This window comes from Euleptes europaea, chromosome 1 (assembly GCF_029931775.1).
Source record: "Euleptes europaea isolate rEulEur1 chromosome 1, rEulEur1.hap1, whole genome shotgun sequence".
In the NCBI taxonomy this organism is placed as follows: Eukaryota; Metazoa; Chordata; class Lepidosauria; order Squamata; family Sphaerodactylidae; genus Euleptes; species Euleptes europaea.
In genome coordinates, this window is record NC_079312.1 from 160,761,383 (window position 1) to 160,789,274 (window position 27,892).

Consider the following 27,892-nt stretch of genomic DNA (forward strand, 5'->3'; position numbering starts at 1 on the left):
GAATTTCCCATCCCAGAGTTGGCAATCCTAGCTGTATCAGTCATGGAAACCTTTTTGGAAATGTTGTTACCATCAGAAGCACATTCCTATGTGTCAAATGCCTCATGATGCTTACTTAACAGATTGGTGTTTGGAAATGTCTGGCAGGCCCCATGTTGATGACCACCTCCGTGCTTGCTTTAAGTATCTGGTCCCCTCTTGATGCAAATGCATTTCCTCTGCCATCCCATTTTTATTTACTAGTAAAACTGATGATTATAGCATCGGTTGGTTCCCCTGCTGCCGCCCTTTGGAGGGCCTTTTTAACTCTTGTTGAAGACTCCCTGCTAAAAAAAGGTACAGCTAGTAAAAAAAAAAAAAAAAAAAAAAAAAAAAAAACTTCCCTTTGTGCTCTTTGAATACACCACAGTCAGCAGCTGTATTGTAGTGTTTCTGTTGGAGGATGTGGGTTAATTGGTAAGGCTTGATTACAACATAAAACTAAGGGCTATTAATGGCTCTGAGGTCCATTACAGAAATTTTAAATTCCCATTGTTTGGGGCCTTTGTGCACCAACTTGTAGGCAGATGACCCCGCGTTCTCTCCCATAATACCAGAACACGGGGTCATCTGCTGAAGCTGGAGGGTGAGAGATTCAAAACAGATAAAAGGAAGTCTTTCTTCACACAATGCATAGTTAAATTGTGCAACTCCCCGCCCCAGGATGTGGTGATGGCTGCCAACTTGGAAGGCTTCAAGAGGGGAGTGGACATGTTCATGGAGGAGAGGGGTATTCATGGCTACTAGTCAGAATGGATACTAGTGGTGATGCATACCTATTCTCTCCAGAATCAGAGGAGCATGCCTATTATATTAGGTGCTGTGGAACACAGGCAGGATGGTGCTGCTGCAGTCGTCTTGTTTGTGGGCTTCCTAGAGGCGCACTGGCTGGCAACCCTATTTCTAAACCTTATTGTTGAAATGGTAGGCATAAAAATGGGTGGCAAATACTTGCTGGAGGACAGAATGTGCAGCTCAGGGGTCCCCCAACCTTTTTGACCTGCAGGCACCTTTGGAATTCACATCATTGTGGGTACAGCCACAAAATGGCTGCCACACAATGGCTGCCACAGCTTACCTTCAGTTACACAGTAACTGAATACAGTAATTGAACACAGCCTAGAGGCACCTGGTTGGCCAATGTGTGAACAGACTGCTGGGCTGGATGGGTCTTGGTCTGATCCAGCAGGGCTTTTCTTATGTTCTTCATGGCCTTGGTTTCAGCTTGCTGTGTTGCTTTCACTTTGAGTCTGTCCTTTTAAATTGGTTTTGTTGGTCTTGTAACATTGTGTTGTTTGTGTGAATTAGTTTGTGTTGGGTTTGAGGTTTGCAGTGGATTCTTGGGTTCAACATGACTTTTGATTCTTGAGTTGTACATTGGCACAGATTCTCAGATTTTACGTTTGTGTAGCCTTTCTATTCCAGTTTACTTGGATGATTCTCTGGTTTGATATTGGGTTACATTCTCAGGTTGTACTTTTGTATTGTTAGACTTGCTACATTGTCCCAAGGTTCTGCTGGGATTCCCTGGTTCTGCACTGGTACTTTGGACTGTTTGGTTCTGTCTGCTTTGAAACACTTTTGGCCAGGGGTTGCTTTTCTTGTTCTTGTTCAGAGACTAGAACACGGAGTAATGGATTTAAACTAAGAGAAAAGCGATTCCACCTAAACGTTAGGAAGAACTTTCTGACAGTGAGGGCGTTTTGATGGGGGGGGGGAGTCCTTGTCTTTGGAGGTATTTAAGCAGAGGTTGGATGGCCATCTGTCGGGAGCACTTTGATTGTGGGATCCTGCATGGCAGGGGGTTGGACTGGATGGCCCTTGTGGTCTCTTCCAACCTTGTGTGATTTTGTGATTTTTGTGTATCTGGCTATTATTTTCCCTGGAGAAAGTATGGAATTCCCCCCCCCCCACCCCAGCAAGCAATGGAGGATGGCTGGGGCACCTTTTTCAGGGGCCCCTGGAATTGGACCACTTGGTCCAATTCACTTGAAATTTTCCATGTATTTAAAAGGCAGGTACCAGCAGTGCCCATGCAATTCTGGTGCAATTTGGTTTAAAAAAACAAACAGTCCATCCAGCCCTCCAGAAAGATTCCCCTTAGGCAATAATGGAGCCAAGTAATATTGGAATAGGGGGGTTGGGGTGGGCAACAATCTGGATCTGAATACCAAACTGGCATCTGGAACCTCAAAAACCAGGAATATAAATATTTTTCAGTTCCCTGATATTCAGATCTGAAAAATGCTGATTTTTTTTTTTTTTAGTTGCACATCTCTAGTTGCCAACTCTGGTCTAGGAAATTCCAGAAGATATGGGGGAGGTGCCTCTGGGGGCAATCTAAGGAAGGATTTTGCCTAGAATCTATGGTATATCATAGAGTCTGCCCTCACAAGCTTCCATTTTCTCCAGGAGAACTGGTCCCTGTGGTCTGCAGATGAGTTGTAATTCTGGGAGAACTGCAGGCCCTACCTAGTGATTGACAACCCTATCCCTTATGAGCTATTAGTAAATGAAACATGATAAGTATCTGAGATAAACAGGAGTCTTATGACACCTCAAAGACTAATGACATTTTATTCCAGAACATGCTTTTGTACCAGAATCAAGCTTACTTCTACAGATGCAATACTTCATGAAGTCATATTCTGGAATAAAATTGTGTTAGTCTTTAAGGCACAACAAAACTCCTGTTTAGTTTTGCTGTGACACACTAACACATCTATCCTTCTAGAACAGATACCAAAGATATTTCTCGAGGCTCTTCTAATTCAGCCTGGTACCAAGACATTTCATGATTGCTATGCATCCTGTGGTAGCAGAGAGAGGGTTTTGAATTTATCATCCCTGCTGTTTCAAGCTTCCAATCCCCATTTCGTTTTCAGTCCCTCCCCCCTTGCACAAATCAAGTCCATGATTGTTTTCATGCCTTTTTCTGTTTCCTCACTCAGATTTCTTCCCATAATTTGTATGCATTTTTCCCAGCAATAATTCCGCATTAGGAAATCAGAACTCAGCACTGACCGTTTTAACACTGTATACATTTGTATATAAAACCCAAACAGCAGGTGAACATAATGCAAACAAACCTACACAAATAAATAGCAAAAGCAGTGAATTAAAATAATTGACAGGGAAGGGAAGGGAAGGGAAGAGACCTTTGCTCATCCCTATTGCAGTGCAATGATGATACCAGAATAAAAACAGAATCCTTTTCCCTGGTATTCATCTGTAAATAGATTCCCACCCTTTACCATTTAACCATGGACACCCTTCCTCAGGAGAGACTGCAAAATAGATTTGTAGGCAGGGAATTCTGAGCAATGATGGGTAACATCCTTGGCCCTTTTTATAGATGCAATGAGCCACGCTTTCTCTTTTTTATGACGCAAAGAACTCCAAGCTCATAAATGCGAGCATTTTTTCTGATCTCCCCATTATGAGGCAGCCAAGCCAAGCTCCCCAAAGAGATATAAAGGCCAAGCTCATTCCGGACAGAACTAGTCAGTTTACACGACGCGCCCTTCCTGCTGTTCTCGTCTCTTTGTTCTCAACCCTTCTTTCCTAAGAAGTCATGTCTTGCCCGTCGAGCCCTGGAAGCGGAGCCACTAATTTTACTTCCTCCTCGGCTGTCCTGCCACCAACGGGAAGCAAAGGCCGTGCCAGTTCTCCCTGCCCTAGTAAAACAAGTAGCTCCGGGTTTAAGGGGGCTGGTTGTTTTAGTAGCCGCAGCCTCTCCTGCTACAACTCCAAAGGGTCTAAGGCCACACTTGGTAGCTGCCGTGCAGCTAGATACGGATATGGCTCTCGGGGGGGCGGTTCTGGATTTGGCTACTCGGGCACTGGATACAGTTATGGTTCACACGGTTCTTACGGATTTCGGCGTACTGGGGCCAGTGTCGCCGGCACCCCCTTCATCACTCCAGTCACCTGCAACGAGAATCTACTGCAACCTCTCAATCTCGAACTCAACTCTTCAGCCCAAGCGGTGAAATGCCAGGAGAAGAACCAGCTCCAGTGCCTGAACAGCAAGTTTGCCTGTTTCATCGATAAGGTGAGTTAATAGCAGAATGTCATTAAGAGGTGAAACTTATTTATCTTGTGCAAAGTGAGGTTAAGAAGGTATGATTTGCACTGAAGAGCAAAGACCAGCCAAAGACTGAAGAACCAGTGTGGTGTAGTAGTTAGAAGGTCAGATGAGGATCTGGAAGACCCAGAATCAAATCCTCATTCTTCTATGGAAGCTCACTGGAGTTTGGTCCAGTCTCTCTCTCCCCCCCACCCCGACTAACCTATATCACCAAAAGATTGTTGTAAAGATAAAATGGATGGTTGTGCCCCTGTCTAATCAAAGGGGGTAAAATGATTTACTGTTTTGGATTTTAGTCTGTTCAGAGCTGGTTAAATTTGGGGCCCCTGAAATGATGCCATTTGGAAAATAATATGCCTGTAAACACTTGAGGTTCGAGTAAGATGCTGCAGTCACTGAGGCATATACTGAGGGTCTTCTTAAGTAAATATAGTGTAACTTCATTCACAGTAAACAGGAAAAAGAACACAAGGCCTACCAGACACCTTCACAGCCGTTTGCCCAGCCAGCTTATCCTGAGCTCTCCATGAAACCTGATCTGGAAATCCTCCAGATTCTGGTATCACGGAAATATAATAAAACATGACATGGATTTACTAATATTACAGTTCCTTGTTCAGGATGCTCCGCTGACTGACTCACTATTTTGAAAAGGAGGGGAGGGCAATAAAATCCCGAAAGAATGGCAAGCGTGTTTGACCTAATGAAATAACCGGGAAAGGGATTTTTGGCAGAGGCAGACTATGCTCTGTTCTTTTCTTTTTTCTTTTCCTTTTTGCCATCAGGTCACAGCGGCCTTATGGCAACCCCTGGTGGAGTTTTCAAGGCAAGAGGCATTCAGAGGTGGTTTGCCAGTGCCTGCCTCAGCATCACAACCTGGTATTCCTTGGCGGTCTCCCATCCAAATACCAGCCAGGGCCAACCCTGCTTAGCTTCTGAGATCTGATGAGATCAGGCTAGCCTGGGGCTATCCAGGTCATGGGAGCCATTAATTCAAGTGGAAATGTTTGGGGAAAATCGGGGAGGGGTGAATGAGCGGCTTGCAATTGTAGGAGTTCAGATCCCCTCTTTTACTCTGAGCACATTTTACAGCACTGGAAAAGTGCAGTGTCTCAGCTAGGCTGTCACCCTCCAGGTAAGGCCTGACCTGTAGATCTCCCAGAATTACAACTGATCTTCAGACTACAGAGATCATTTCCCTGAGAGCCAGTGTGGTTATGAGTGGTGGTTTGGAGCAATGGACTCTGATCTGGAGAACCGGGTTTGATTCCCCACTCATCCACATGAGCAGTGGATGCTAATCTCGTGAACTGGATTTCTTTCCCCACTCCTACACACGAAGCCAGCTGGGTAACGTTTGGCTAATCACAGCTCTGTTAGAGCTCTCTCAGCCCCACCTACCTCACAGGGTGTCTGTTGTGGGGAGGGGAAGGGAAGGTGACTGTAAGCCGGTTTGAGTCTTCCTTAAGTGGTGGAGAAAGTCGGCATATAAAGCCCAACTCTTCTTCTTCCTGGAGAAATGGCTGCTTTCGAGGGTGGGACCTATGGCATTTTACCCTGCTGGAGTCCTTTTCCTGTACAAATCCCGCTCTCTCTAGGCTCCATCATCTCATGTTCAGGAATTTCCAAATACAGATTCGGCAGCTCTAGTCTCCCTTCTGTTTTTTTTTCTGTTTGTTTATTTATTTATGACATTTTTACACCACTTTTCCATAATGCTCAAAGTGGCAAAATGGATGTTGCAGCAAGAGTCAAAGCAGAAGTCTGGTACATGTGGCTATGGCTGCCAAATTCAACTTGGGAAATTCCTGGAGATTTGGCGTCAGTTCTTGAAGAAGGCAATGTCTGGGGAGGTCAGCATGCCCTGTGAAGCTAACCTATGTCAAGTAGTACCTTCTGTCTAGGAATATAGCTTGTTAATAATTTATAATGACTCTCTTTAAATGAAATTACCAATATTCAGGTTGCTAATTCACCAGGGACAGTTCCAACTTAGATACAGCTTCAACTCCAGCTATTTTACTTTTATAATTGAAGCAGAAAACTTACAATCTTGAAAAACATTAATATTGTTATCCTCAACTTGTTGTTATTGCTATCCTCAACTTGCTGAGTACCCAGCTTGCTGGAGGTAAAGGGAAGATGACTGGGAAAGGCACTGGCAAACCACCCCGCAAACAAAGTCTGCCTAGTAAACGTCAGGATGTGACGTCACCCCATGGGTCAGGAATGACCCGGTGCTTGCACAGGGGACCTTTACCTTTTACAACTTGTGGTATAAACTTAGATTTATTCCTAAACTGCATTTCAGGTACCTAAGATTCCTTATCACCAAACATTTAAAAAAAATTTTTTAACTTTCTTATCAACTTATATACATCTATCCCAATTTGGAATGCATCATACTCAGGAGTCGGGATGTAACTTAAGCCTAAGTTTAAAGCTTTGGTGCAGTCTTTGGAAAACTGACGTAATGTCAGATTTATCACTAGACAGAAGGTACTACTTGACACAGGTTAGTTTTTTGGACATTTTAGTACCTTCATTCCCCTTTAGGATCATTGCCCTGTGAAGCTGCCATTTCCCAATCAGGAAAAATGATATCTATAGTCTGGAGATGGTCTAATTCTAAGAGAACTCCCAGCCCCACATTAGGGCTGCCAACCTCCAGGTAATCTTTGAAGACTGCGAAAACAGCATTCTAGTGCTAATGGCATTCACTCTATATCCCCACGGGAAAGGGGATGCAACAGGGTTGCTAACTCTCAGCCAGTGATTCCAGGCAATAAAAAAAGAAAAGAAACCTTATCCCAAAGGATACCAGGTATAATAAGGACGTGTCCCTCCGGATATCAAACACGTTTCATATTGCTTTCATCAGCTTATTACCCGGTAGTAGAATTCTTATTCTCAAGGAGTATATACACCATTCCTTAAGACCTCCAAAGGTTCCTGTGAGTAGCTACCGGGTAATAAGCTGATGAAAGCAATATGAAACGTGTTTGATATCCGGAGGGACACGTCCTTATCATAACTGGTATCCTTTGGGATAAGGTTTCTTTTCTTTTTTTATTGCCTGGAATCACTGGCTGAGAGTTAGCAACCCTGTTGCATCCCCTTTCCCGTGGGGATATCGAGTGAGTGCCATTAGCACTAGAATGCTGTTTTCGCAGTCTTCAAAGAGAACCGACACACGCCTCTTGTAACTCTTGAGTGAATGAAACTGACAAGCAATTACTGCTGCGGACCTCCCAGACAGGAACTTTACTATAAAACGGACAGATTGGAACAATCACCCAAAAAAGTGTTGATTTGGTGTTAACTTGATGTAAAAGAGTGTCCATTGAGTGTTATGTTTTGCTTTATTTGATTTTGTTTGTACTTTGTATATAATATCTAAAGTGTGCAAGTAACATTGTTACATTTTGAAAACACTAAAAAAGAATAGACACTATTGATGGTTAAAAAATTTTTTTAGCAAGTGTGCTGTAATATCTTCACTGAGCAAGTGTGCTGTAATATCTTCCAATAATTATACCAGCACCAGAGGTGGATTTTTCTGATTATTAAACCTCCAGGTAATAACAGAAGATCTCCTGTTATTACAACTGATCTCCAGCCGATAGATATCAGTTCACCTGGAGAAAATGGCCGCCTTTCGCAATTGGACTCTATAGCATTGAAGTCCCTCCCCTCCCTAAACCCCGCCCTCCTCAGGCTCCACCCCAAAAACCTCCCGCTGATGGCGAAGAGGGACCTGGCAACCCTACCCCACATGCATGTTGCATGGCTCTTTCTATGGCTCATTCACATTCCACTATTGCTCTGTACTTAACTAGTGATTTGGGGCAAGTCACTACACTCCATCCAGGCAAGTACTGTTTCTATTTGGGTTTTCATTCCTGTTGCATTCTTTCTACATTACTTCTTGGATGGAAATGAATCCAAAGAAGTCATTTCAGACCTTCTGCTTCATGAGATACAAAAACCAGTATCCCATTCCCATGAACCTTTGCACCAAGATCTACATAGTGCGGGTATCCCATTCTATTGACATCTCAGTGTACAGGACAGAATAGAAGCTTCATATATGCATCATAGCACACATGGGACACCGGATCCAGGCACCTGAGTGCTTTGGTTATTGACCATTTAAGCACAGTGTTCTTATTGGCTTTCAGCTTAACCATAATACATAGACAGTAATAGACTACTTTTAAAAAATGATCCTGATGATCGAGCCAGTGTGGTGTAGTGGTTAAGAGCGGTGGTTTGGAGTGGTGGACTCTAATCTGGAGAACCGGGTTTGATTCCCCACTCCTCCACATGAGCGGCAGACTCTAATCTGGTGAACTGGATTTGTTTCCCCACTTCTACACATGAAGCCAGCTGGGTGACCTTGGGCTTGTCACAGCTCTTAGAGCCACCTACCTCACAGGGTGTCTGTTGTGGGGAGAGGAAGGGAAGGTGATTGTAAGCTGGTTTGATTCTTCCTTAAGTGATAGAGAAAGTTGGCATATAAAACCAACTCTTCTTCTTCTTCTTTTTCTTCTTCTTCTTCATTACTGTTGTTCATTTAGGTCCGATTCCTTGAGCAGCACAACCTGATGCTGAAGACCAAGTGGGACTTCTTGAAAGAAAAGAAACGGCAAAAAAGTAACATGGAGCCCTTCTTTAATGAGCATGTCAGTAGGCTGAAGAAGGAACTGGAGTGCCTACAATGGGAAAGGTCCCAGCTGCAAGTTGAGATGAACAATTGGCGAGAAGCCATGGAAGGGAACAAGAAAAGGTGAGCCCAGGGGCCGGATTAAGCAATATGCTAAGTCCTCTGAACAGGAGGATCACAACATAGCACAAAACCCAATGTGGCCATAGGTCACAGTAAGGCTGGGCAGACCATTGGGTCTCATGTACTATTGGGGGAGCCGCTCAGATTTTACAGGAGGGCAGCAGAAGTAGAAGAAGATGGCGCCTAGGAGAGAAGGAAGCTGGGGAATGAGAAGGCAACTGTGGTGGGTAGGGACAAACAGAACGATAGACTGGACATTCATTCAAAGCCTTATTTAGGGTTACCAGGTCCCCTCTGTCTACCAGTGGGGAATGGGGGGGGGTGTTGGGTTGCCATATCCATGTTGGGAAACTCCTGGAGATTTGGGGGTGTAGCCTGGGGAGGACAGGGACCTCCACGGGGTACAGTGCTATAGAGCCACCCTCCAAAGCAGTCATTTTCTCCAGAGGAACTGATTTCAGTAGTCTGGAGATGAGCTGTAATTCCGGGGGATCCCCAGGTCCCACCTGTAGGCTGGCATCCCTACAAGCGCTGCCAACCTCCAGGTTGCACCTGGAGCTCTCCCGCTATTACAACTGATCTCCAGGGGGCAGAGATCAGTTCACCTGGAGAAAATTGATATTTTGGAAGATGGACTCCATGGCTTTATACCCCATTGTTGCTTTATACCCTCCCCTCCCTAAACCCTGCCTTCCCCTGGCTCCACCCCCAACATCTCCAGGTATTTCCCAATCCAGAACTGGCAACCCTAATCCTACTCACATTAATATTCAACAAGGTAGCACACTGGCCATTGTTGGTTACCAACATATGAAGCCTCTCTCTCCTAACTTCCCCAGGTTTGAAGAGGAATGCAACAGAAGAAGCTGTGCTGAAAATGAATACGTGGCACTTAAAAAGGCAAGTGGCAGACTGTTCAATAGAGATCAGTTCACCTTTCTCCAGGTGAACTGATCTCTATCGGCTGGAGATCAGTTGTAATAGCAGGAGATCTCCAGCTAGTACCTGGGGGCTGGCAACCCTAAGGATCAGGGTGTTGAGTGAACCCTCCTCCCTTACTTCTGAGGCCATAGGGTTTTTGTGGAGCTGAACAAGGAGATGCAGGAGCATGGGGTCTCAGTCCTACCTCTTGACAAATTAATCTAAAGCAGGGTTGCCAAGTATTCCACTATGGTGGGAGACCTTCTGTTGGCAGCCCTCTTTTGCCACCACCAAGTGGGAGCAGAAGAAAAATTAGCAAGAAATCAACATCAGGCCGATGGTGTGATGTCACTTCTGGAGAAATCCTAGAAGTGACATCAGCGCTCTTTAGGGATTGCCGGAAACTTTATGGTTTTACCGTAGCGATGTCACACTATTGCCGATGGTGCCCCCATATCCCTTTCCCACACTCCTGAAATTCCTATTATGTGGTTTCAAAATGTGATATGTCAACACAGTAATTTGGGATTTTGTGGTTGGGATTGAATTGAGGGTGTTCTTTCTTCATTTCAGTGGTCAATTTGTCCTCATCATTCACCTTTATGTCCCCCCCCCCCAAAAAAAGAAAAGAACATTCCATGTTGGAATTCTGGAAACTTTCAGGTTCCGATTTGACCATTTGGGGGTTAATTGCATGTTGTCCTTGGGGTGAAGTTTTGTTTTAAGACTCTACCATTTTTCTTCCCCCTAGAAAGTGGATTGCGTTTTTATGGACAAGTCACAGAAAGAAGCCAAGGTGGAGGCCCTGATGCGAGACATCTGCTTTTACCGAGATGCTTTTGAGGAGGTAACAGTTCCACTCAGTAATGCTATTTGCCCATCAAGGTCAAGCGGTTTTATCTGTTTGTCTCACAGATGGTTCTAGAAAAGGCAGACAGGCCTTAAGCATCAGTTCTCTTGCCTGAGAGTCTGGTACATATTTGTAATATGCCTTCCCTCCCATTTCATATCTTATATACAATCTAAGGAGTTCTGACAGGAAAAAAATGCTTTATTTATACCATATTCTTCACTTAATATAAATAAAATATATAAAGGATGGCCCAGGCTAGCCTGATCTCGTCAGATCTCAGAAGCTAAGCAGGGTCAGCCCTGGTTAGTATTTGGATGGGAGGCCACCAAGGAATACCAGGATTGCTATGCAGAGGAAGGCACTGGCAAACCACCTCTGTTAGTCTCTTGCCATGAAAACCCCCCAAAAGCGGTCACTATAAGTCGGCTGTGACTTGACGGCACTTTACACACACACACAAACAAAGGAAATTAATTAAACAAAGAGCACTTTTCTATGGACAGATTAATTAATTTACACTGCTCACCCTTACATGTACATTAGTTAGTTCTGTATGGAAAACTATGTTCTGAATGTGTATGATCTGTTCCAATGCTGAAGTAGGGTTACCAACTTCCAGGTACTAGCTGGAGAACCCTTGCTATTATGACTGATCTCCAGCTAATAGAGATCAGTTCACCTGGAGAAAATGGCTGCTTTGGCAATTGGACTCTATGGCATTGAAGTCCCTCCCTTCCCCAAACCCCGCCCTCCCCAGGCTCTGCCCCAAAAACCTCCCGCTGCTGGCAAAGAGGGACCTGGCTGAAGGTACCTTCTGTGTTGTCTAGTGAGGTTCTATACATAGTCTAACAGTTACTATTAAAATGACCACCAATTCTAAATCTCCTTGGTCAACTGTTCCTTTCAGACTCCCTAAAAGGGATTAATCAGATTGTAGAAAATCTGACAGGATAATTTTCATATATCATATCTAAGAATTGGCTTTAAAATGTTGATTTCATTTCTGAACTGATTTCAATAGATCACATTGCATTACTGAAGCTGTAGTCTCAGTGACACCCTCCTCCCCCTCCACTGGCATCCTGTCAAGTGTACCTCACACAATGAAGGATGTGATCTTATGTATATTTTGGGGAGGAATACACTCAACTTAATTCTGCAGTACTTTCTTCCAACTAAGGCTGAGAGCCAGTGTGCTGTGGCGATTCCAGTGTAGGGCCAAGTTCAGGGAAAAATGGGTTCAGATTCCTATCCCCACAAACCTCAGTGAGTGACCTTGAGTTAGTTATTTTCTCTCAGCCTAGGTTGCCAGCTCTGGGTTGGGGAATACCTGAAGATTTTGGGGGCGGATCCTGGGGAGGGTGGGGTTTTGGAGGAGTGGGACCTCAGCAGGGTATAATGCCATAGAGTCCATCCTCCAAAGCAGCCATTTTCTCCAGGGGAACTGATCTTGATCATCTGGAGACCAGTGATAACAGTGGGAGATCTCCAGGTGCCACCTGAAGGTTGGCAGCCTATCTCAGTTTCCTATCTCACAGGGTTGTTGTTAGGATGGAGGAGGCAATGTGCAGGGCCCAGATCTCTTTGGAGGAAAGGCAGAATAAAAATGTCAGTAACACTGCCATCCTAAACAGAGATGGACAAAAAGAAATATTTCTTTATACAACGAGGATGTGGACTTCACTATCAGATGATCAGCAGTAATGGCCACAAGCATAGATAACTGTAAGAGGGTACTAGCCATGGTTATTAGCCATGGCTGTTAGCCATGGTGAATAAAGGGAGCCTCCAAGATCAGAAGCAGTAAACCTCTGAATACTAGTGCTAGGAGGCAACCTCAGGCAAAAGCCTCTCTGCCCTGTTGTTGGCCATCCACAATAACTGGTCTGAACTGTTGCTGAGGGGCTGTAGCTCAATGGCAGAGCATCTGCTTGTTATGCAGAAGGTCCCAGGTTCAATCCTCGGCATCTCCAGTTAAAAAGACTAGGCAAGTAGGTGATGTGAAAGACCTCTACCTGAGACCCTGGAGAGCCGCTGCCAGTCTTAGACAATACTGACTTTGATGGACCAAGGGTCTGATTCAGTATAAGGCAGCTTCATATGTTCACATGGACCGCTGGTCTGATCCAACAGGGTTCTCTCATGTTCTTATGTTATGTTATTGTGTTCATTGTAAGTGTGTTTAGAATCTCACAGAAGTAAGGTTTTAATTGTAAAAGAAAACCCCTTCTTATTTGGAATTTAAAAACATTATCACCAAGCTAGGCTTACCTCTGCCTGCTGTCCCAACCACCACTCGGCAGGGCAGCAGGGGGGAACTGAGGGGAGAGTCATCGTGCTGATCGTGCAACATCACTTCTGGTATAACATGGAAGTGATATCACCACATCAGCATGATCCCCTCAAAATGCTATAGTAATAATATTGGTGCAATGTCATTCCCCCTTCTCACTGGTTGCCTGCCAAAAAAAATGAATCCAACAGTGTTGAACTAAATACTTTCCATGGGAAATTTTGCAGGAAATTCGTGAGCTACAGTCGTGCATCTCAGACACGTGTGTCACAGTGAAAATGGATAACAGCCGAGCCCTGGATGTGGCATGCATTGTCGAAGAATTCCGGGCTCGGTATGAGGACATTGCCTCCCGGAGCCGAGCTGAGGTGGAGGCTTGGTGTCAGTGCCAGGTATAACTGATGTCTCTTCACTGCAGTGTCTCCTGCCTAGAATTTTTCTCAGGCACAGTGTGTGCTTTGTCCCACTAAACTGTGGACTTTGGCCCAAAATGTAATGTATTTATTGGGGAATTTGGTTAATATAGCACAGTTTGCCCAGTCAAAGAAGCATGATAAATAAAAGCAGTAAATGAATCTCCCACGAAGTATACTGCAAAAAGTAAAACTTAGGCCTTTTATGCAAGGCTGTTTCCCTCGTGGTCACCCCTCCAACGACTTCGGGTCTTTGTTTGATTATGCATGCCATTTCTGCCAGTCAGAGGCTGCCTTGCTCTCCCCCTGTGTTTCCCTGTGTTTTGCCCACGTTTTCAAATTTGAGATAAAACAGGTCTCTGGATATGCGGTAAGGCTGGAACTACATGTTACACTTCCATGACCCTGTCACCTAAAATGGTCTTCCTATATCAAGTTGTCCTCTCTGTTCTATATAATGAGAGTTTAGGAAGTCCCATCAAGCAGCTATGGCAAACTCTCAAAGATGTAGTTTATGACCCTCGATATTGTGTTCCCATGGGTCAGTGGATTCTCAGGAATATCATAGGAGTGAAAGGGGGAATTGATTAACATTGTTCTCCCTCTCTTCCTCATGCACAAGTGCTTATTCAGAGCAGAAAGGGAGCTTAAGATCCAAGCTGTGTGACCGTGGTCTTGGTATTTTCTTTCCTGACGTTTCGCCAGCAGCTGTGGCTGGCATCTTCAGAGGACATCTCTACCAACTATTTTGTCAGATTTCACAGAGAAGCCATTGAAATTCATAAACATCAGCACAACTTTAACAGAAAAGAAGAGAGTTTAAGAATGAATAAGGCTTGGCTTCCTGTCTTGAAAACCTCCAGACTAACGAAGACTACAGTCAACAATAGCCATGAAGATTAGCTTTGGATTTCACACAAGATCACTTCAGGATATAATAATTCCATATTAACATACCACACCCTCATTAGCACATTATCTTAATACTTACAGGACAATGGTTAGCACATTACCTTTGTTACTTTTTGCAGGACAATTGATTCAGCTCAAACCCAACCCCTTTTTGACTATATATTACTCTTCCTTCACACTCGACACTGAGAGACACTGTCCTTCAGTGTTACTCCTCTGAAGATGCCGGCCACAGCGAAACGTCAGGAAAGAAAATACCAAGACCACGGGTTACACAACCCGGATAACCTACGAGAACCAATGAACTCTGACCGTGAAAGCCTTTGACAATATTTTTAAGATCCAAGCCTTAGTCTTTGTCTGGGCCAGAATATGACCATCTCCACTTCCTGACCCATCTCCCAGAATAATACGGGCTCATCTCTTTGGGAGGTCACAGAGCTCAGTGGTACAGTGCACGCTTTGCATGTGTGTGGTCCTAGCTTAAGTCCCTAGCATCTCAAATGGAAATATCAGGCAGTGGAGCTGGGAATGTCCCTTGCATCTGATGGAGAAACACCACCTATTGTCTCATTTCAATCCTTTGTCATAGTATCAAGAGCTGAGGACAACTGCTGCTAAACATTGTGACAATCTACGCAATGTCAAGGATGAACTTAGTGAATTGACACGGGTTGTTCACCGAATGGAATCAGAAATCGCAAATGTCAAAGCCCAGGTGAGCATTGAACTTGAATGCATCACTTTCATTGATGTGTTTGTCTACAGAAACATAATGGGTCCATCACATGCAAACAGCTGTGGTCCAGAATATCAAATTGCTACTTAAAGGCTACCTGGTCCCATTGGTGTCTGTTTTAAATACGGTGGCACATGACCACCCATGTTGTACTGAGTATGGGTAGATTGGTCCCTGCCCACTCGTCCATTGTAATAGAGTGAGCTACCCTTTTCCAGGATGGACTAACCATTATGTTCAGTACCATTTCTGACTGAAGGGGGAGAAAACTCCTCTCCTTGCTATGCTCAGTTTCTGTGTTTGGGGAGGAAGGTTCATGTGGGAGCATTCAAAGAAGCAGTCCCACACTAACAGCCTGAAGTGGGCAATCCAGGATCCATATTGCCAGTTGATTTTACAAATTAGACCTGAGTTGTTGGCCGTGGGGAAAAAACTGCACAGCAATTTTTAGTTTGTGACAACCCAGTTCAGTTTATTTTAGCAGTAGGTTAGATGGACCAGTGGCCCATGTGCCCTGTTTCTCAGCAGCAGTGTGAGACAGGATTCTAAATTAGAAGGACAAAGTTTCCAACACTGCCTAGGCTAGTGCTGGAAGATTTGGAAGGCAATGCCTGGAGAGGGTGGAGTTTGGGGAGAATGAGATGTCACTTCCAGGAGATGCTCTGGGAATCTCCCCTAATTGCTATGGTAAAGACCACTAAGACTAGGGAAAATTCCTAGAGTGTCACTATGAGCCATTTTTTCCCTCCCACTCTTCAATTTCTCAGGCCAGGAGAGTGGGGCTGGGGAATTCCTCACTGGATCTAGCCATCCCCCAATTGGGAAGCCTAGTTGGTCTACTGGTCTGATCCAGCAGGGCTCTAATGTTCTTATGCTTCCAGTACTTCCCAATGCATGCAGAAAGCTGAAGCCTGTGCATGGCATGAGGTATATATCATGGACTTTCCACAGGTGTGGAGACCAGCCATGTGCAGAGTATTCAAAAACTTTCACCACGGCGAGTCATATGAATAGGAATGGAATATAAAGGGAGAGCGGAAAGTTCCTCTAGCCAGTTTGTGCTTCGGCACCTTTCTCTTGAATGTTTGTTCCTTTGCCTTGTGCCTTCGCTCTGTGTCCTGCTGCCTTTACAGCGTTGCAAACTGGAAGAGGAGGTAGCTGGAGCCGAGGAGCGTGGGGAGATGGCAGTGAAAGATGCCAAATGCAAGCTGGCTGATCTGGAGGATGCCCTGCACAAGGCCAAGCAGGACATGGCCTGCCAACTCCGGGAATACCAGGAACTGATGAACCTCAAGCTGGCCCTGGATATCGAGATTGCCACCTACAGGAAGTTGCTGGAAGGAGAGGAATGCAGGTGAAAGCATGAGGCCCTGTTGGATGCAATGAAAGGTCTATTAAAATGTGCTCAAAACTGCAAAATTAAGTGTTTAGTGGTGTACATATCCGTATCTGGGGTCAGAGAGGTCAGCAAATGGGAATGTGAGCTTTATAGGTACGGTGAACTAGAGTGTCGATTTCAATGCTAACCACACAGGGAGAAGAATGAAGAGTAGGGTTGCCAGGTTCCTTGTCGCAACTGACGGGAGCTTCGTGGAGGTGGGTTCAGGGGCAGCTTCTGTGTGCCCAGGGCAATGCTCAGAATGCTAATAGTTATTGATAGATCTGTTCTCCACAAACTGGAACCTACGGGTACTGGATGAGGCTAAATGAAGGAATAAGGGTCCCTAGAAGGTGGGTGATGGGGCTGGGAATTATGGTAAAGGGCTACGTTCTCAGAAAATAGTAGTAAGGTATAGATCAGGGCATATTTTCATGCTTACAAGCTCATTGTACCATTTCCGTCTAAGGGAAGTGAACTTCCAAACCTAAGGCGCACGCACACACACACACACACACACACACACACATACACACACACGTATGTATGTATGTATGTATGTATGTATGTATGTATGTATGTATCCTTAGCACTGTGTGAACTGGGTCTTGATAAACAGATAATGAGACCATTTCTTGTCTGTTTAATTCCATCCAGGATGGGCGAAGGAGAATGTGCTGTGAATATCTGTAAGTACCTCCAAGAGTTGCATGAGAAAGGCTGTTGCTAATTTTAATTGTTTTCATGGAGCCTTTTCATCACATCGTCTTTTTCATGTCTATGCGCAGGTGTGCAGAGGAGTCAGGGCGCAGTCGTGTGCAACGCTGACTCCATCTGCAGGCCAGGAAGAGGAGGAGGCATTCTGGCCAATGGGAATGACGTTGGCCACCCTGGGAGTTTCAAAAGAGGCACCCCAGCAGGCTTTGTTCCCTGTGTAGAGCCGGGTCACCCCTGTGGAGAGATGTGTGCCCTTCATGGATTCAGCATCAGAAATGTGAAGGGTGGCAATGTTAGGTTTGTACCTGCAGCTGTTCCCTGTGGATCCAGAGGCTAAAGCGAAATCATGGCCTTCTGTATTCAGTCTGAGATACCTGAAGTTGTATCAGATATTGTTGACTCAGCATGGTTATCCTGACTCAGCAGTTCTTGTCCATTCAGGGGAACCTTTGGGAGTTCCAGCCATATATACTTGCTCCCTAATCTCAGGTCATAGCACATTTTACATACCTAAAATTCTGACAGCATTATTCTTTCAGTGGTCATGCATTTGGAGCCAATTCAGTTGTCCAGTGCTTTTTTGCCCAACTCTGATTAGACCTCTTGATAAAGAATGCAAGTCACAGATATTGCTAGGGTTGCCAACCTCCAGGTGGTGGCTGGGGATCTCCTGCTATTACAATGGATCTCCAGCCAATAGAGATCAGTTCACCTGGAGAAAATAACTGTTTTGTCAATTGGACTCTATGGCATTGAAGTCCCTCCCCTCTCCAAACCCCACCCTCCTCAGGCTCAACCTCCAAAATCTCCAGGTATTTCCCAACCTGGAGCTGGCAACCCTATATCAAGAAGATGTTATTTCAGGGAAACTGGTACCAACAACAAGCTCCAGCTCCTAGAATGGCTGGAAAACCCTTTTTTGCTATAGTGATGATAAAACTGATGATAAAAATGATGATAAAAACCACTCCTCGCCCTTGTGCAGAAAAGGGTGTCAAAAGAGTTATCTATGAGTACTCTGAGAGCCTAAATACACATTACACAGTCCCTGCATTGCATCTATGTCTGCCACAAGAAGTAGCAGGAAATCAGGGGGGACATGGGTGGCGGCTGAGAGCAACAGTATGCCATCACGGAAAGCATGGTAGTGACATCATGCCTCTCTGGGAATGGCTGAACACTCTATGGACTTATTATAGATTTCCCACTGATTCCTAGAGAGGTGTGATGTCACTTCCAGATTTTTTTCTGGAAGTGATGTCATGTCATTGCTGACAGCATTTTTTTTTAATTCTCCTGCCAGCCACTGCAGAGCTGGCAGGCAAAGACCACTGAGGATAGATCTCTCCTCACCCCAAAGCAGGCATATAGCAATCCTAACTTTCTAGCAAACATGGAATGGGGGGGGTACCACTTGGACTGCAACCATAGCATGTGAGGAGAAGGTGTTTTAGTCCTCCCCCATGTCAAGACCTGAAATGGCCCCAGGGAGTTGCTTTTTGCTCCACCTACATGAAACCTACATGAACCCCATGAGTATATATGGAGCCCCCCAATGGGGTAAGTAGCAGAACCTGGGCTGGCCCTGTTTCAGGTTGGGAAAATGGCATGGAGAGGAAGGCTTAAAGGCCCTCTTCATCACATTCCTGGAAACTGAGTTCCCCAGTGATGAACTTGCAACACACCTCATATAGAAAGTTCTCGTGGTGGACCCAAACACAACACAAGGACTGTGTAATGGGTAGTGAGAGCCTGAGTTTCCTCCTTCCCTATTTATCTTTTCCTAGAACTGGCTTTTGCTCTGGAAGATCTCTTGTTTAGATAATGTATGGATAAAAAACACAAGAATATAAAGACTTGTCTTATTGGATCAGAGTAAGATCCATCTATCCCAACATTCACATCTCCAAGAATAGACAGCCAGGTGCCTCTAGGCTCTTAAATTTTTTGGAAGGGGTGATGGCCTTGCTCTGTTTTTCCTCAACCGCAGTATCCAGAAAGGTACATGTGGACCTGGAAGTTTCCATCAGGGATGTGAAGCCACAGTTAGACCTACCCGCCATAAATTTGTCTACCTTAAAAAAAAAAAAAAAAGGTCTAAGCTAGATATTGGTTTACTGTGCTGCATATTAATGGATATATAATAAAAATAGTGGTTTTAGTGATAGTGGTGAAGGAATCCAGACTGTTAATGTTCCAGAAACCCCACAGGTAACTGACGAATAGGCCAATCCGTGGTGAACAGGGAAGGGAGGTCAGGCTGCTTTTCAGCTTGTTTATGTATCTGCCAAGTTATATTTGAATGAATGAAATTTAGCGTTGCATGACTCTTAGTGAAGATTTGCAAATGAGAAAGTTGGAGGTATTTCAGCCTTGTGCATTTCATTCTTTCACCCTCTGGCTGGTTGCTCTTTTTTTTTTTTTTTTTGCTAAAAAATTCATCTTTGTATTTGAATATCTGTTTTCAATAAACTGATATAGCTGAGCAAAGACTGGGTCAGATGGGCTTTAACTCTGCAACAGATGAATAGTTAAATTGTAGAGCTTGGCATATATAATTTTTTGGCATCTTCAGGTCTGTGGACTGTCAAGTGGCTGGGAACCCTACTGTGATGTCACCAGGCTTCACAGGTCTTCCCAATCCCAAGTCCTCCCTTGGTGCTTCCTTTCAAATGTCCAAGTTGATCCCTCTTACAGCTGCATCCTCTCCCCACCACCACTCAGTGGCAGAAGCAGCACCTGGCATTGATCAAGATGGATGGATGCTGGTCCTGTTCTGTGTGGAGCTGACCCTGCAGTATTAGAAGTGAAGCAAAAGCTCTCTGTGTGTAGCACTTTGGAAATATGGGTTAATGAACTTTGAAAGGAGATAATGTCGCATTAGAAAAAAAAATGAGGCTGCTTCCGTGTTGGGCTTAACGAAAACAGAGACAACAATGGTTAAAAACGACGTTGTTTTGCACCCGCCAACTGAACCAAGGCTGCCCTATCACCATTTATTCAAATGGTCCTTGTCTATCACACTTTCATCCTGTCTTTCAGTTAGGGCTGCCCACCTCCAGGTTTGTTACCCCAGTTAGACAGTCTCCATTTTAGTTGGGAGAATTCGCTTTTGGAGACTTAGCTTAGCGAGAGGTTAGTGTGCAGGATCTTTTTACCTAATTTTACGGGGATGAGCCTTTTTGGAAAACTCTTAAATAAAGAAGCATTGTTTATAATTTTGAGGGATTTATTGAGAATATTTTTTTAAAAAACACACACACACAGCAACAAAATCACATGCCCGTTCCTCACAAGAGCCTAAGAAATAAAAGGGAAGATGAGTTGGACACAAGGATACTCACAGGAGCCTAAGAAATAAAACACAAGTATATCCAGAAGAAATGTGATTTCCAAATGATAGCAGCTGTGTGAAAAGAGAGAGAAGGGGGCCCACAAACAAATGGGGGTACATGCAGGGGTCCACGACACACACACACACACAGTATGAATGGCGAAAAGGCCAATTCTTTTAGTAAAAATGAGCCCTGAGGCTGCATGAGGCAACTGGCAAAAACAATGGACTGCAATATATTTTTTTATCATCATCATCATCATCATCATTATATCTTCCCAGTTAATTAACACAGAGTGCAAGAATATGGCCTTGGGTATGTGGTGGTAAACAATTATCTTGAGTCCATATGTATGTTTGGCTCACTTCCGAGCAAAATCTATGCCACTCAAGCCTTACCTGTAGCAGCCGCATCAATACTCCAGGAGAATCTATTATTTATTACATTTATTAATTAAAATATTTATATCCTGCCTTTTGGCTTACCAACTCTCCAAGACAATTAATAATGGCTTAAATCACAGTACAAATTAAAGCAAATTGTTTTAAAATAACTACCAATAACTAACCAATGATGATCATAGAGGCTGCACAATCACAGGTCCTCCAGTACTGGTGGTGGAAAGTGCCATCAAGTCACAGCTGACTTATGGCGACCCTCTATGGTTTTCAAGGCAAGAGGCATTCAAAGGTGATTTGCCATTGCCTGCCTCTGTCTCACAGCCCTGGTATTCCTTGGAAGTCTCCCATCCAAATACTTGCCAGGGCCGACCCTTCTTAGCTTCCGAGATCTGAAAAGATTGGGCTAGCGTGGGGCTATCCAGGCCAGGGTGTTCCACAACAAGGGTTGCCAGGTCCCTCCTGGCAACCGGTAAGAGGTGAGTTTGGGGGTCACAATCAGCACCACCTATGTGATGATGTCACTTCTGGTTTACGTGGAAGTGCTGGCATCGCACCAGGGGGATGCTCTAGCAGTCACAAAAAATCTCTATGGTTTCCATAGAGTTTTTGGGAAGAATGCTATAGCATTGCTCCCCCTCCCTTCCCCCAGCCTGCTACCACCCGTCGACCAGCTGAATGTCAGTGAGCAGCAGAATCAATTGGCGGGCGATTGCCCATCATTGCCTAGCAATTGGGAACCCTATACACAACTGGAGCACCCCAAAGGGTCTGTGGAACAAAACCCCTTTGGTTCCGAAACACCAGTAATCCCCAAGATGCTTGCTGAGGGTGCCATGGCAGCCACCAATGTGTTTCCAGGTACTCACTTCCTTCCAAAGAGCCAGTTATGGCTTTCTCTACCTCATTGGAGAAGAAGGAACTTCAAAATAGCCCAGGGCTCCTCATTTTTGAGTCTGCTGGGAGCACACATTCAGACCCTGCCTCCACTGTACGAGGATGCCTGGTTTGGAACAGCCCTACATTTTGTGAAACCATCCGACATTTTCATTGGGACCCAGCCCTCTCTGACAGCCATTCTGTGATGGGTCCCATCTCCTATGGTAGCCATTTTGCAGTGGAACCCCTTACTCGTCTTCACAAAATCCCCAAAGTTTCAAAGGCCCATGTTGCAGATACTACAAGGTAACATACATACATAGACACACACTTCAGGCATCGTTATTGGGCTTATGTTTTTTTTAACCTCTTATTGTAAAGCACTGGAGAGTGTATAGTATTAAAAACTGTGGCTTCAAGGTCTACAGAAATGTACATCAGCTTCATTCTTTTTTATATTTCTTCATGGCCCAAAGTTCTAGAAATTCCCTCTGGACAAAATCCTGAACAACATTCCATAAATTTTGAATCTCATGAATTTGCAAAATGTTTTGTCAGCAGCACTCCTGCCCATAAGCAGATTTCTAGTAGAAGATAATTTAGACTTTTTCACTGTAAACAAGTCATCCCCATAATGTATTACAAAACAAAACAGGGTTATTTTAACATTTGGATTTTATTCAAATCATATATACAAATGTATGCCTGGCTGGCTGCATTTTAGATGGAATCTGGGCATGCCGCCTGGTACCCATTTGGTTTGTTGGCTAGCCTGGATTCCCAGCTTTCATTAAAAAAATCTGGGCTTCTACTTTGAGAGATAGAAGCCAAAATGTACAGACAAGACTTTTTTTTTACAGGTATGGGCAGCCCAAGTAGGGTTGCCAACATCCAGGTACTAGCTGGGAATCTCCTGCTATTACAATTGATCTCAGGCCAATAGAGATCAGTTCACCTTGAGAAAATGGCCACTTTGGCAATTGGACTCTGTGGCATTGAAGTCCCTCTCCTCTCCAAACCCTGCCCTCCTCAGGCTCCCCCCCCCCAAAAAAAAAATCTCCTGCTGGAGTCAAAGAGGGACCTAGCAACCCTAAGCCCAAGGGAATGTTTTGTTTCCCTGTTGCCAGAAGTCTAATCACACATTGCAATGTCCTTGTGCCCCCATCCAGTTGACAGATACAGTATATAGAGAATTCCATGCTCAGATCTTGAAATGTATGGCAAAATGCACTGTGTAGTAGGGCTGCAGGTGGTGGCTGGAGATCTCCTGCTATTACAACTGATCTCCAGGCAACAGAGATCAGTTCACCTGGAGAAAATGGCCGCTTTTGAAGGTGGACTCTGTGGCACTATACCGTACTGAAGTCCCTCCCCTCCCCAAACCCTGCCCTCCTCAGGGTACATCCCCCCAAATCTCCAGGTATTTCTGAACCCTGAGCTGGCAACCCTACTGTGCAGACATCTCATTCTACCATGGGAAATGTGGAGTTGACTTAGTTGGCCCAAGTCTCAAGCCACTAGAGCTCAAAAGGGAGCTCACCTCCCCAGCTTTATTCCACCCTGAACCCCCAGTACTAGGGTTCCCAGTCTTACCTAGCACCATTGTGGGAGAAATAAGGAGGCGGGAACAAGTGATTTGGCATTGCACCAACAGACAATATCATATAGGAATCCTTCTTGATGCCACCAGCAGGTTATTAGAGGTATACTTCTCTGATAACTTTGAACCAGATCCTTTCTTTCACAGTACATTCCTACACACTACGGCAAATATAAATACTTTTTTACTTTGTAAAACACCAGGTGCATTTCTAACACAAGATTAAACCAGTTTTAGGTGGTGAACGATTATGAAAGTGTTAGTCCATATGTCTGTAGAGAAAGCAGATATCTTAACAAAGAAAAGGCATTTTTAAAAGACCAGTAACCCGGTGTAAGCTCTGTGTTCGTTGGCAAACCCATAAACACACTTCATAGGCAGGAAATCCTAAGAAAGCTGGTTTAATGGAAAATACAACAATTTGCAGAAGCCATAAAACTTAGAAGGACTCTAATGGGGATGCAGGCTACAGAGGATCGTATATAAAGAAGAAAGGCTACAAAGTCAGGCCACCATTCAGTTCTCAGGGAAGTTAGACTACACATACAATTCTTGAAACATTAGCATAACAGTTGCGACCTTGGGTTAGCACCTGGCTAAAACACAATACTCCGTTCTCAGGCCAGATCAGTCCTGACACCCGGTTTGTGAAATCTTGTCCCTAAATTTACTAATATTTCTTACATACCACAGAGTTCAGTTAAATTGATTTTGAAGAAAAATTCTCAAGCAAATTGCTATAAGTGGTATAAGGCAAGTGGATACGTTAACATTATGGCATGATGAGTAGGGTTGCCAGGTCCCTTGGGAAATTTCTGAAGATTTGGGGGGTAGAGTGTGGGAAGGGCAGAGTTTGGGGATGGGCAGGGCTTCAATGGATAGGGTTGCCAAGTCCCTCTTTGCCACCTGCAGGTGGTTTTGGAGGCGGAGCCTGAGGAGGGCGGGGTTTGGGGAGGGGAGAGACTTCAATGCCATAGAGACCAGTTGCCAAAGTGGCCATTTTTCTCCAGGTGATCTGATCTCTATTGGCTGGAGATCAATTGTAATAGCAGGAGATCTCCAGCTAGTACCTGGAGGTTACTCACCCTAATGATGAGCATTTTTAATATAAAAAAGCACCCTTCATCGGATCACCACACTTTAAAACTGCCTTCCTCCTTTGAAATTCCAGAATTCTGAGGCCTTCGTTCAAATTCCAAAAGCCTGGCTAAATCATGAATTTATTTTGTTTCACTATCACAGGCACTTCTTGGTATTTCCAATTTTGCCACTGCTAATTTTTCTATTGGCAAGAATTGTAGCACATGCACACGCGCACACAGACACACACAGCTCCTAAGCCACTGATATTCAGTGACTCGGAAGCCACACGTGGCTGTTTGACATGCCACTTGTGTAGGTAGGGTTCCCATTGTCCTGGTATTGGTGAGCAATTGACCAGGCTGCTGCTCGCCAACCCTCAGCTGGTTGGCAGGTGGAAGCAAGCCAGCTGAAGGGGGGAGCAGCCCGCTCAGCGCAATGATGCCCTAGCACTCGTCCTTAAAAACTTGTTGGAAACCATAGAGATTTTGGAAGAGAGTGCTAGAGCGTCCCAGTGCAATGCCAGTGCTTCTGGGTAAATCTGGAAGTGACATGATCATGTCATGTGCACAGATCACCACCCCAGCCCAGCCCCCATAAAGCTCTCACTGGTTGCCAGGTCCTCCCTGGCCACCAGCAGGGTATGGGGGATAGAGTTGCCTGATCTAGGTTGGGAAACTCCTGGAGATTTGGGGATGGAGCCTGGAGAAGACAGGAACCTTGATGGCCAATGCCATCAAGCCCATCCTCGAAAGCATCCATTTTCTTCAGGGGAACTGATCTCTGTAGTCTAGAGATGAGCTATCATTCCAGGGATCCCCAGGTCCCACCTGGAGGTTGGCATCCCTACTGGTGGTAATTGCCTTGACCTGAATGGGCCAAGCTGGCCAGATCTCATCAGGTCACAGAAGCTAAGCAGGACTGGCCCTGGTTAGTACTTCGATGAGAGACCACCAAGGAAGTCCAGGGTTGCTATGCAAAGGCCAGCAATGGCAAACCAACTCTATTTGTCTCTTGCCTTGAAAACCCTATGGGGTTGCCGCAAGTCAGCTGTGACTTGAGGCCACTCTCCACCACCAGTGGTAATTCCCCAGACCCATTAACCAACCCAGTTCCCAGGGTGACATATATAATTAGTCACAGTTCTTCTGATAAAAACCCTACTGAACGCAGTGTGCAAAACTAAAATACAGTGAACGTGTCCCCTAATGGGACCAATTTGGCACCACCTTCAGAATTGCCTAGGGTTGCCAACCTCCAGGTAATGGAAACAAATAAGACACCTCTATACACCTATCTTAAGATGAGAAATTCAGTATAGGAATAGCTGTAACTAATGCCAACAGTTTTGAGGCTATATATTTACAGTATGTGGTAATATACCCACCAGCATCACATATTACCAACAACACATGTATTTATTTCTTTTACACATAGAATTTATGAACAAAGACACATTCTCAGCACTTCCTATAAAAGGTAAGTATAATAGTATTGCATCATAATCAATTTGTCCTTTATGATGTATTTCTTTTTCTTTTGCAGCAGCTGATTAGTTGAAGGAGAAAACGATCGTTTCAAGGCACAGGGGCCGATTCTTCTTCAGTTCTTCCTATATGATACAATAAATAAAGCTCTCTGATAATCATAAATATCTTTCAAATTATTCTATATCAAAACTGCAATAAATAACAATTCAAACACAAACAGTATATACAATTTCCATCATGTACTTACAATCATACGTCCTATGCAATTTATTTCTCATCATCCAAAGTTTCAGGTTTCAATTGAATAACCATTTATGGATATGATGTACAATAAGTCCCCACACAGGGTAAGTAACAGGAATCAGTCCACTCTGGTAACGATCCCAATGGCGTTATTACAAAAGTGCAAGCTAGTTACCTAAATAGCTCTCCGGTGTTTGCTCCCTGATACAGCTGATGTACATTGCCTACGAGCCAGGTTCTTAAAGTGCCAGTACACATTTACAGAAAACAAGACAAATCGTTCTCCAAGTTTAAGCCATGAGGAGCCATGGTATTTAAAACATGTATAAAGTATGCTTCCTTGCGTCTAAGGATTCTTTCATTATCATTCCTGTTAAATCTATTGCCTTGCAGACGCCAAATTACAAAAAATCTTAGCTCATTCTCATTATGTTTCAATTTTAAAAAATGGTCGACAACCGGGGCTGTAGTTAGTCCTGCCCTAATTCTAGATTTGTGCTCTAGGATCCGTGTTTTTATTGGCCTTATGCTAGATCCAACATAAATCAATTGACAGGGGCAAATGAGGCAATAAATACAATATTTTGTATTGCAATTAGAAAATGAGCGTAATGTAAACTTGAAATCTGAATCTGTTCTTTTGAACTCCTTCACCTCCAATGCCAAATTACAAGCGAGGCATTGATGACACTTGTAATGTCCCACAACAGATTGTCTTTTAGTTTCCCTGTATATGTCAGAATGAACCAGTCTATCTTTCAACGAGTTAGTTTTTTTAAAACCTATTTTAGGAGGTGCTGCACATCCGGGAATATCGGACAATAAATGCCCCGGTTGTCGACCATTTTTTAAAATTGAAACATAATGAGAATGAGCTAAGATTTTTTGTAATTTGGCGTCTGCAAGGCAATAGATTTAACAGGAATGATAATGAAAGAATCCTTAGACGCAAGGAAGCATACTTTATACATGTTTTAAATACCATGGCTCCTCATGGCTTAAACTTGGAGAACGATTTGTCTTGTTTTCTGTAAATGTGTACTGGCACTTTAAGAACCTGGCTCGTAGGCAATGTACATCAGCTGTATCAGGGAGCAAACACCGGAGAGCTATTTAGGTAACTAGCTTGCACTTTTGTAATAACGCCATTGGGATCGTTACCAGAGTGGACTGATTCCTGTTACTTACCCTGTGTGGGGACTTATTGTACATCATATCCATAAATGGTTATTCAATTGAAACCTGAAACTTTGGATGATGAGAAATAAATTGCATAGGACGTATGATTGTAAGTACATGATGGAAATTGTATATACTGTTTGTGTTTGAATTGTTATTTATTGCAGTTTTGATATAGAATAATTTGAAAGATATTTATGATTATCAGAGAGCTTTATTTATTGTATCATATAGGAAGAACTGAAGAAGAATCGGCCCCTGTGCCTTGAAACGATCGTTTTCTCCTTCAACTAATCAGCTGCTGCAAAAGAAAAAGAAATACATCATAAAGGACAAATTGATTATGATGCAATACTATTATACTTACCTTTTATAGGAAGTGCTGAGAATGTGTCTTTGTTCATAAATTCTATGTGTAAAAGAAATAAATACATGTGTTGTTGGTAATATGTGATGCTGGTGGGTATATTACCACATACTGTAAATATATAGCCTCAAAACTGTTGGCATTAGTTACAGCTATTCCTATACTGAATTTCTCATC

General features: G+C 44.0%; 2 protein-coding genes across 2 annotated transcripts in view; both read left to right on the forward strand.

Moving 5' to 3' along the window:
- LOC130493502 (keratin, type II cytoskeletal 5-like) overlaps positions 1-27,892 on the forward strand; it is a 203,161-nt gene that overhangs the window by 66,819 nt on the left and 108,450 nt on the right. The gene's annotated exons all lie outside the window — the stretch shown is intronic.
- Positions 3,614-26,412, forward strand: LOC130477192 (keratin, type II cytoskeletal cochleal-like). Its single transcript, XM_056849252.1, has 10 exons — positions 3,614-4,093; positions 8,710-8,918; positions 9,758-9,818; positions 10,591-10,686; positions 13,213-13,377; positions 14,903-15,028; positions 16,183-16,403; positions 17,085-17,116; positions 17,216-17,307; positions 26,380-26,412. The coding sequence occupies exons 1-10, from the start codon at positions 3,614-3,616 to the stop codon at positions 26,410-26,412; spliced, it is 1,515 nt and encodes a 504-aa protein (XP_056705230.1).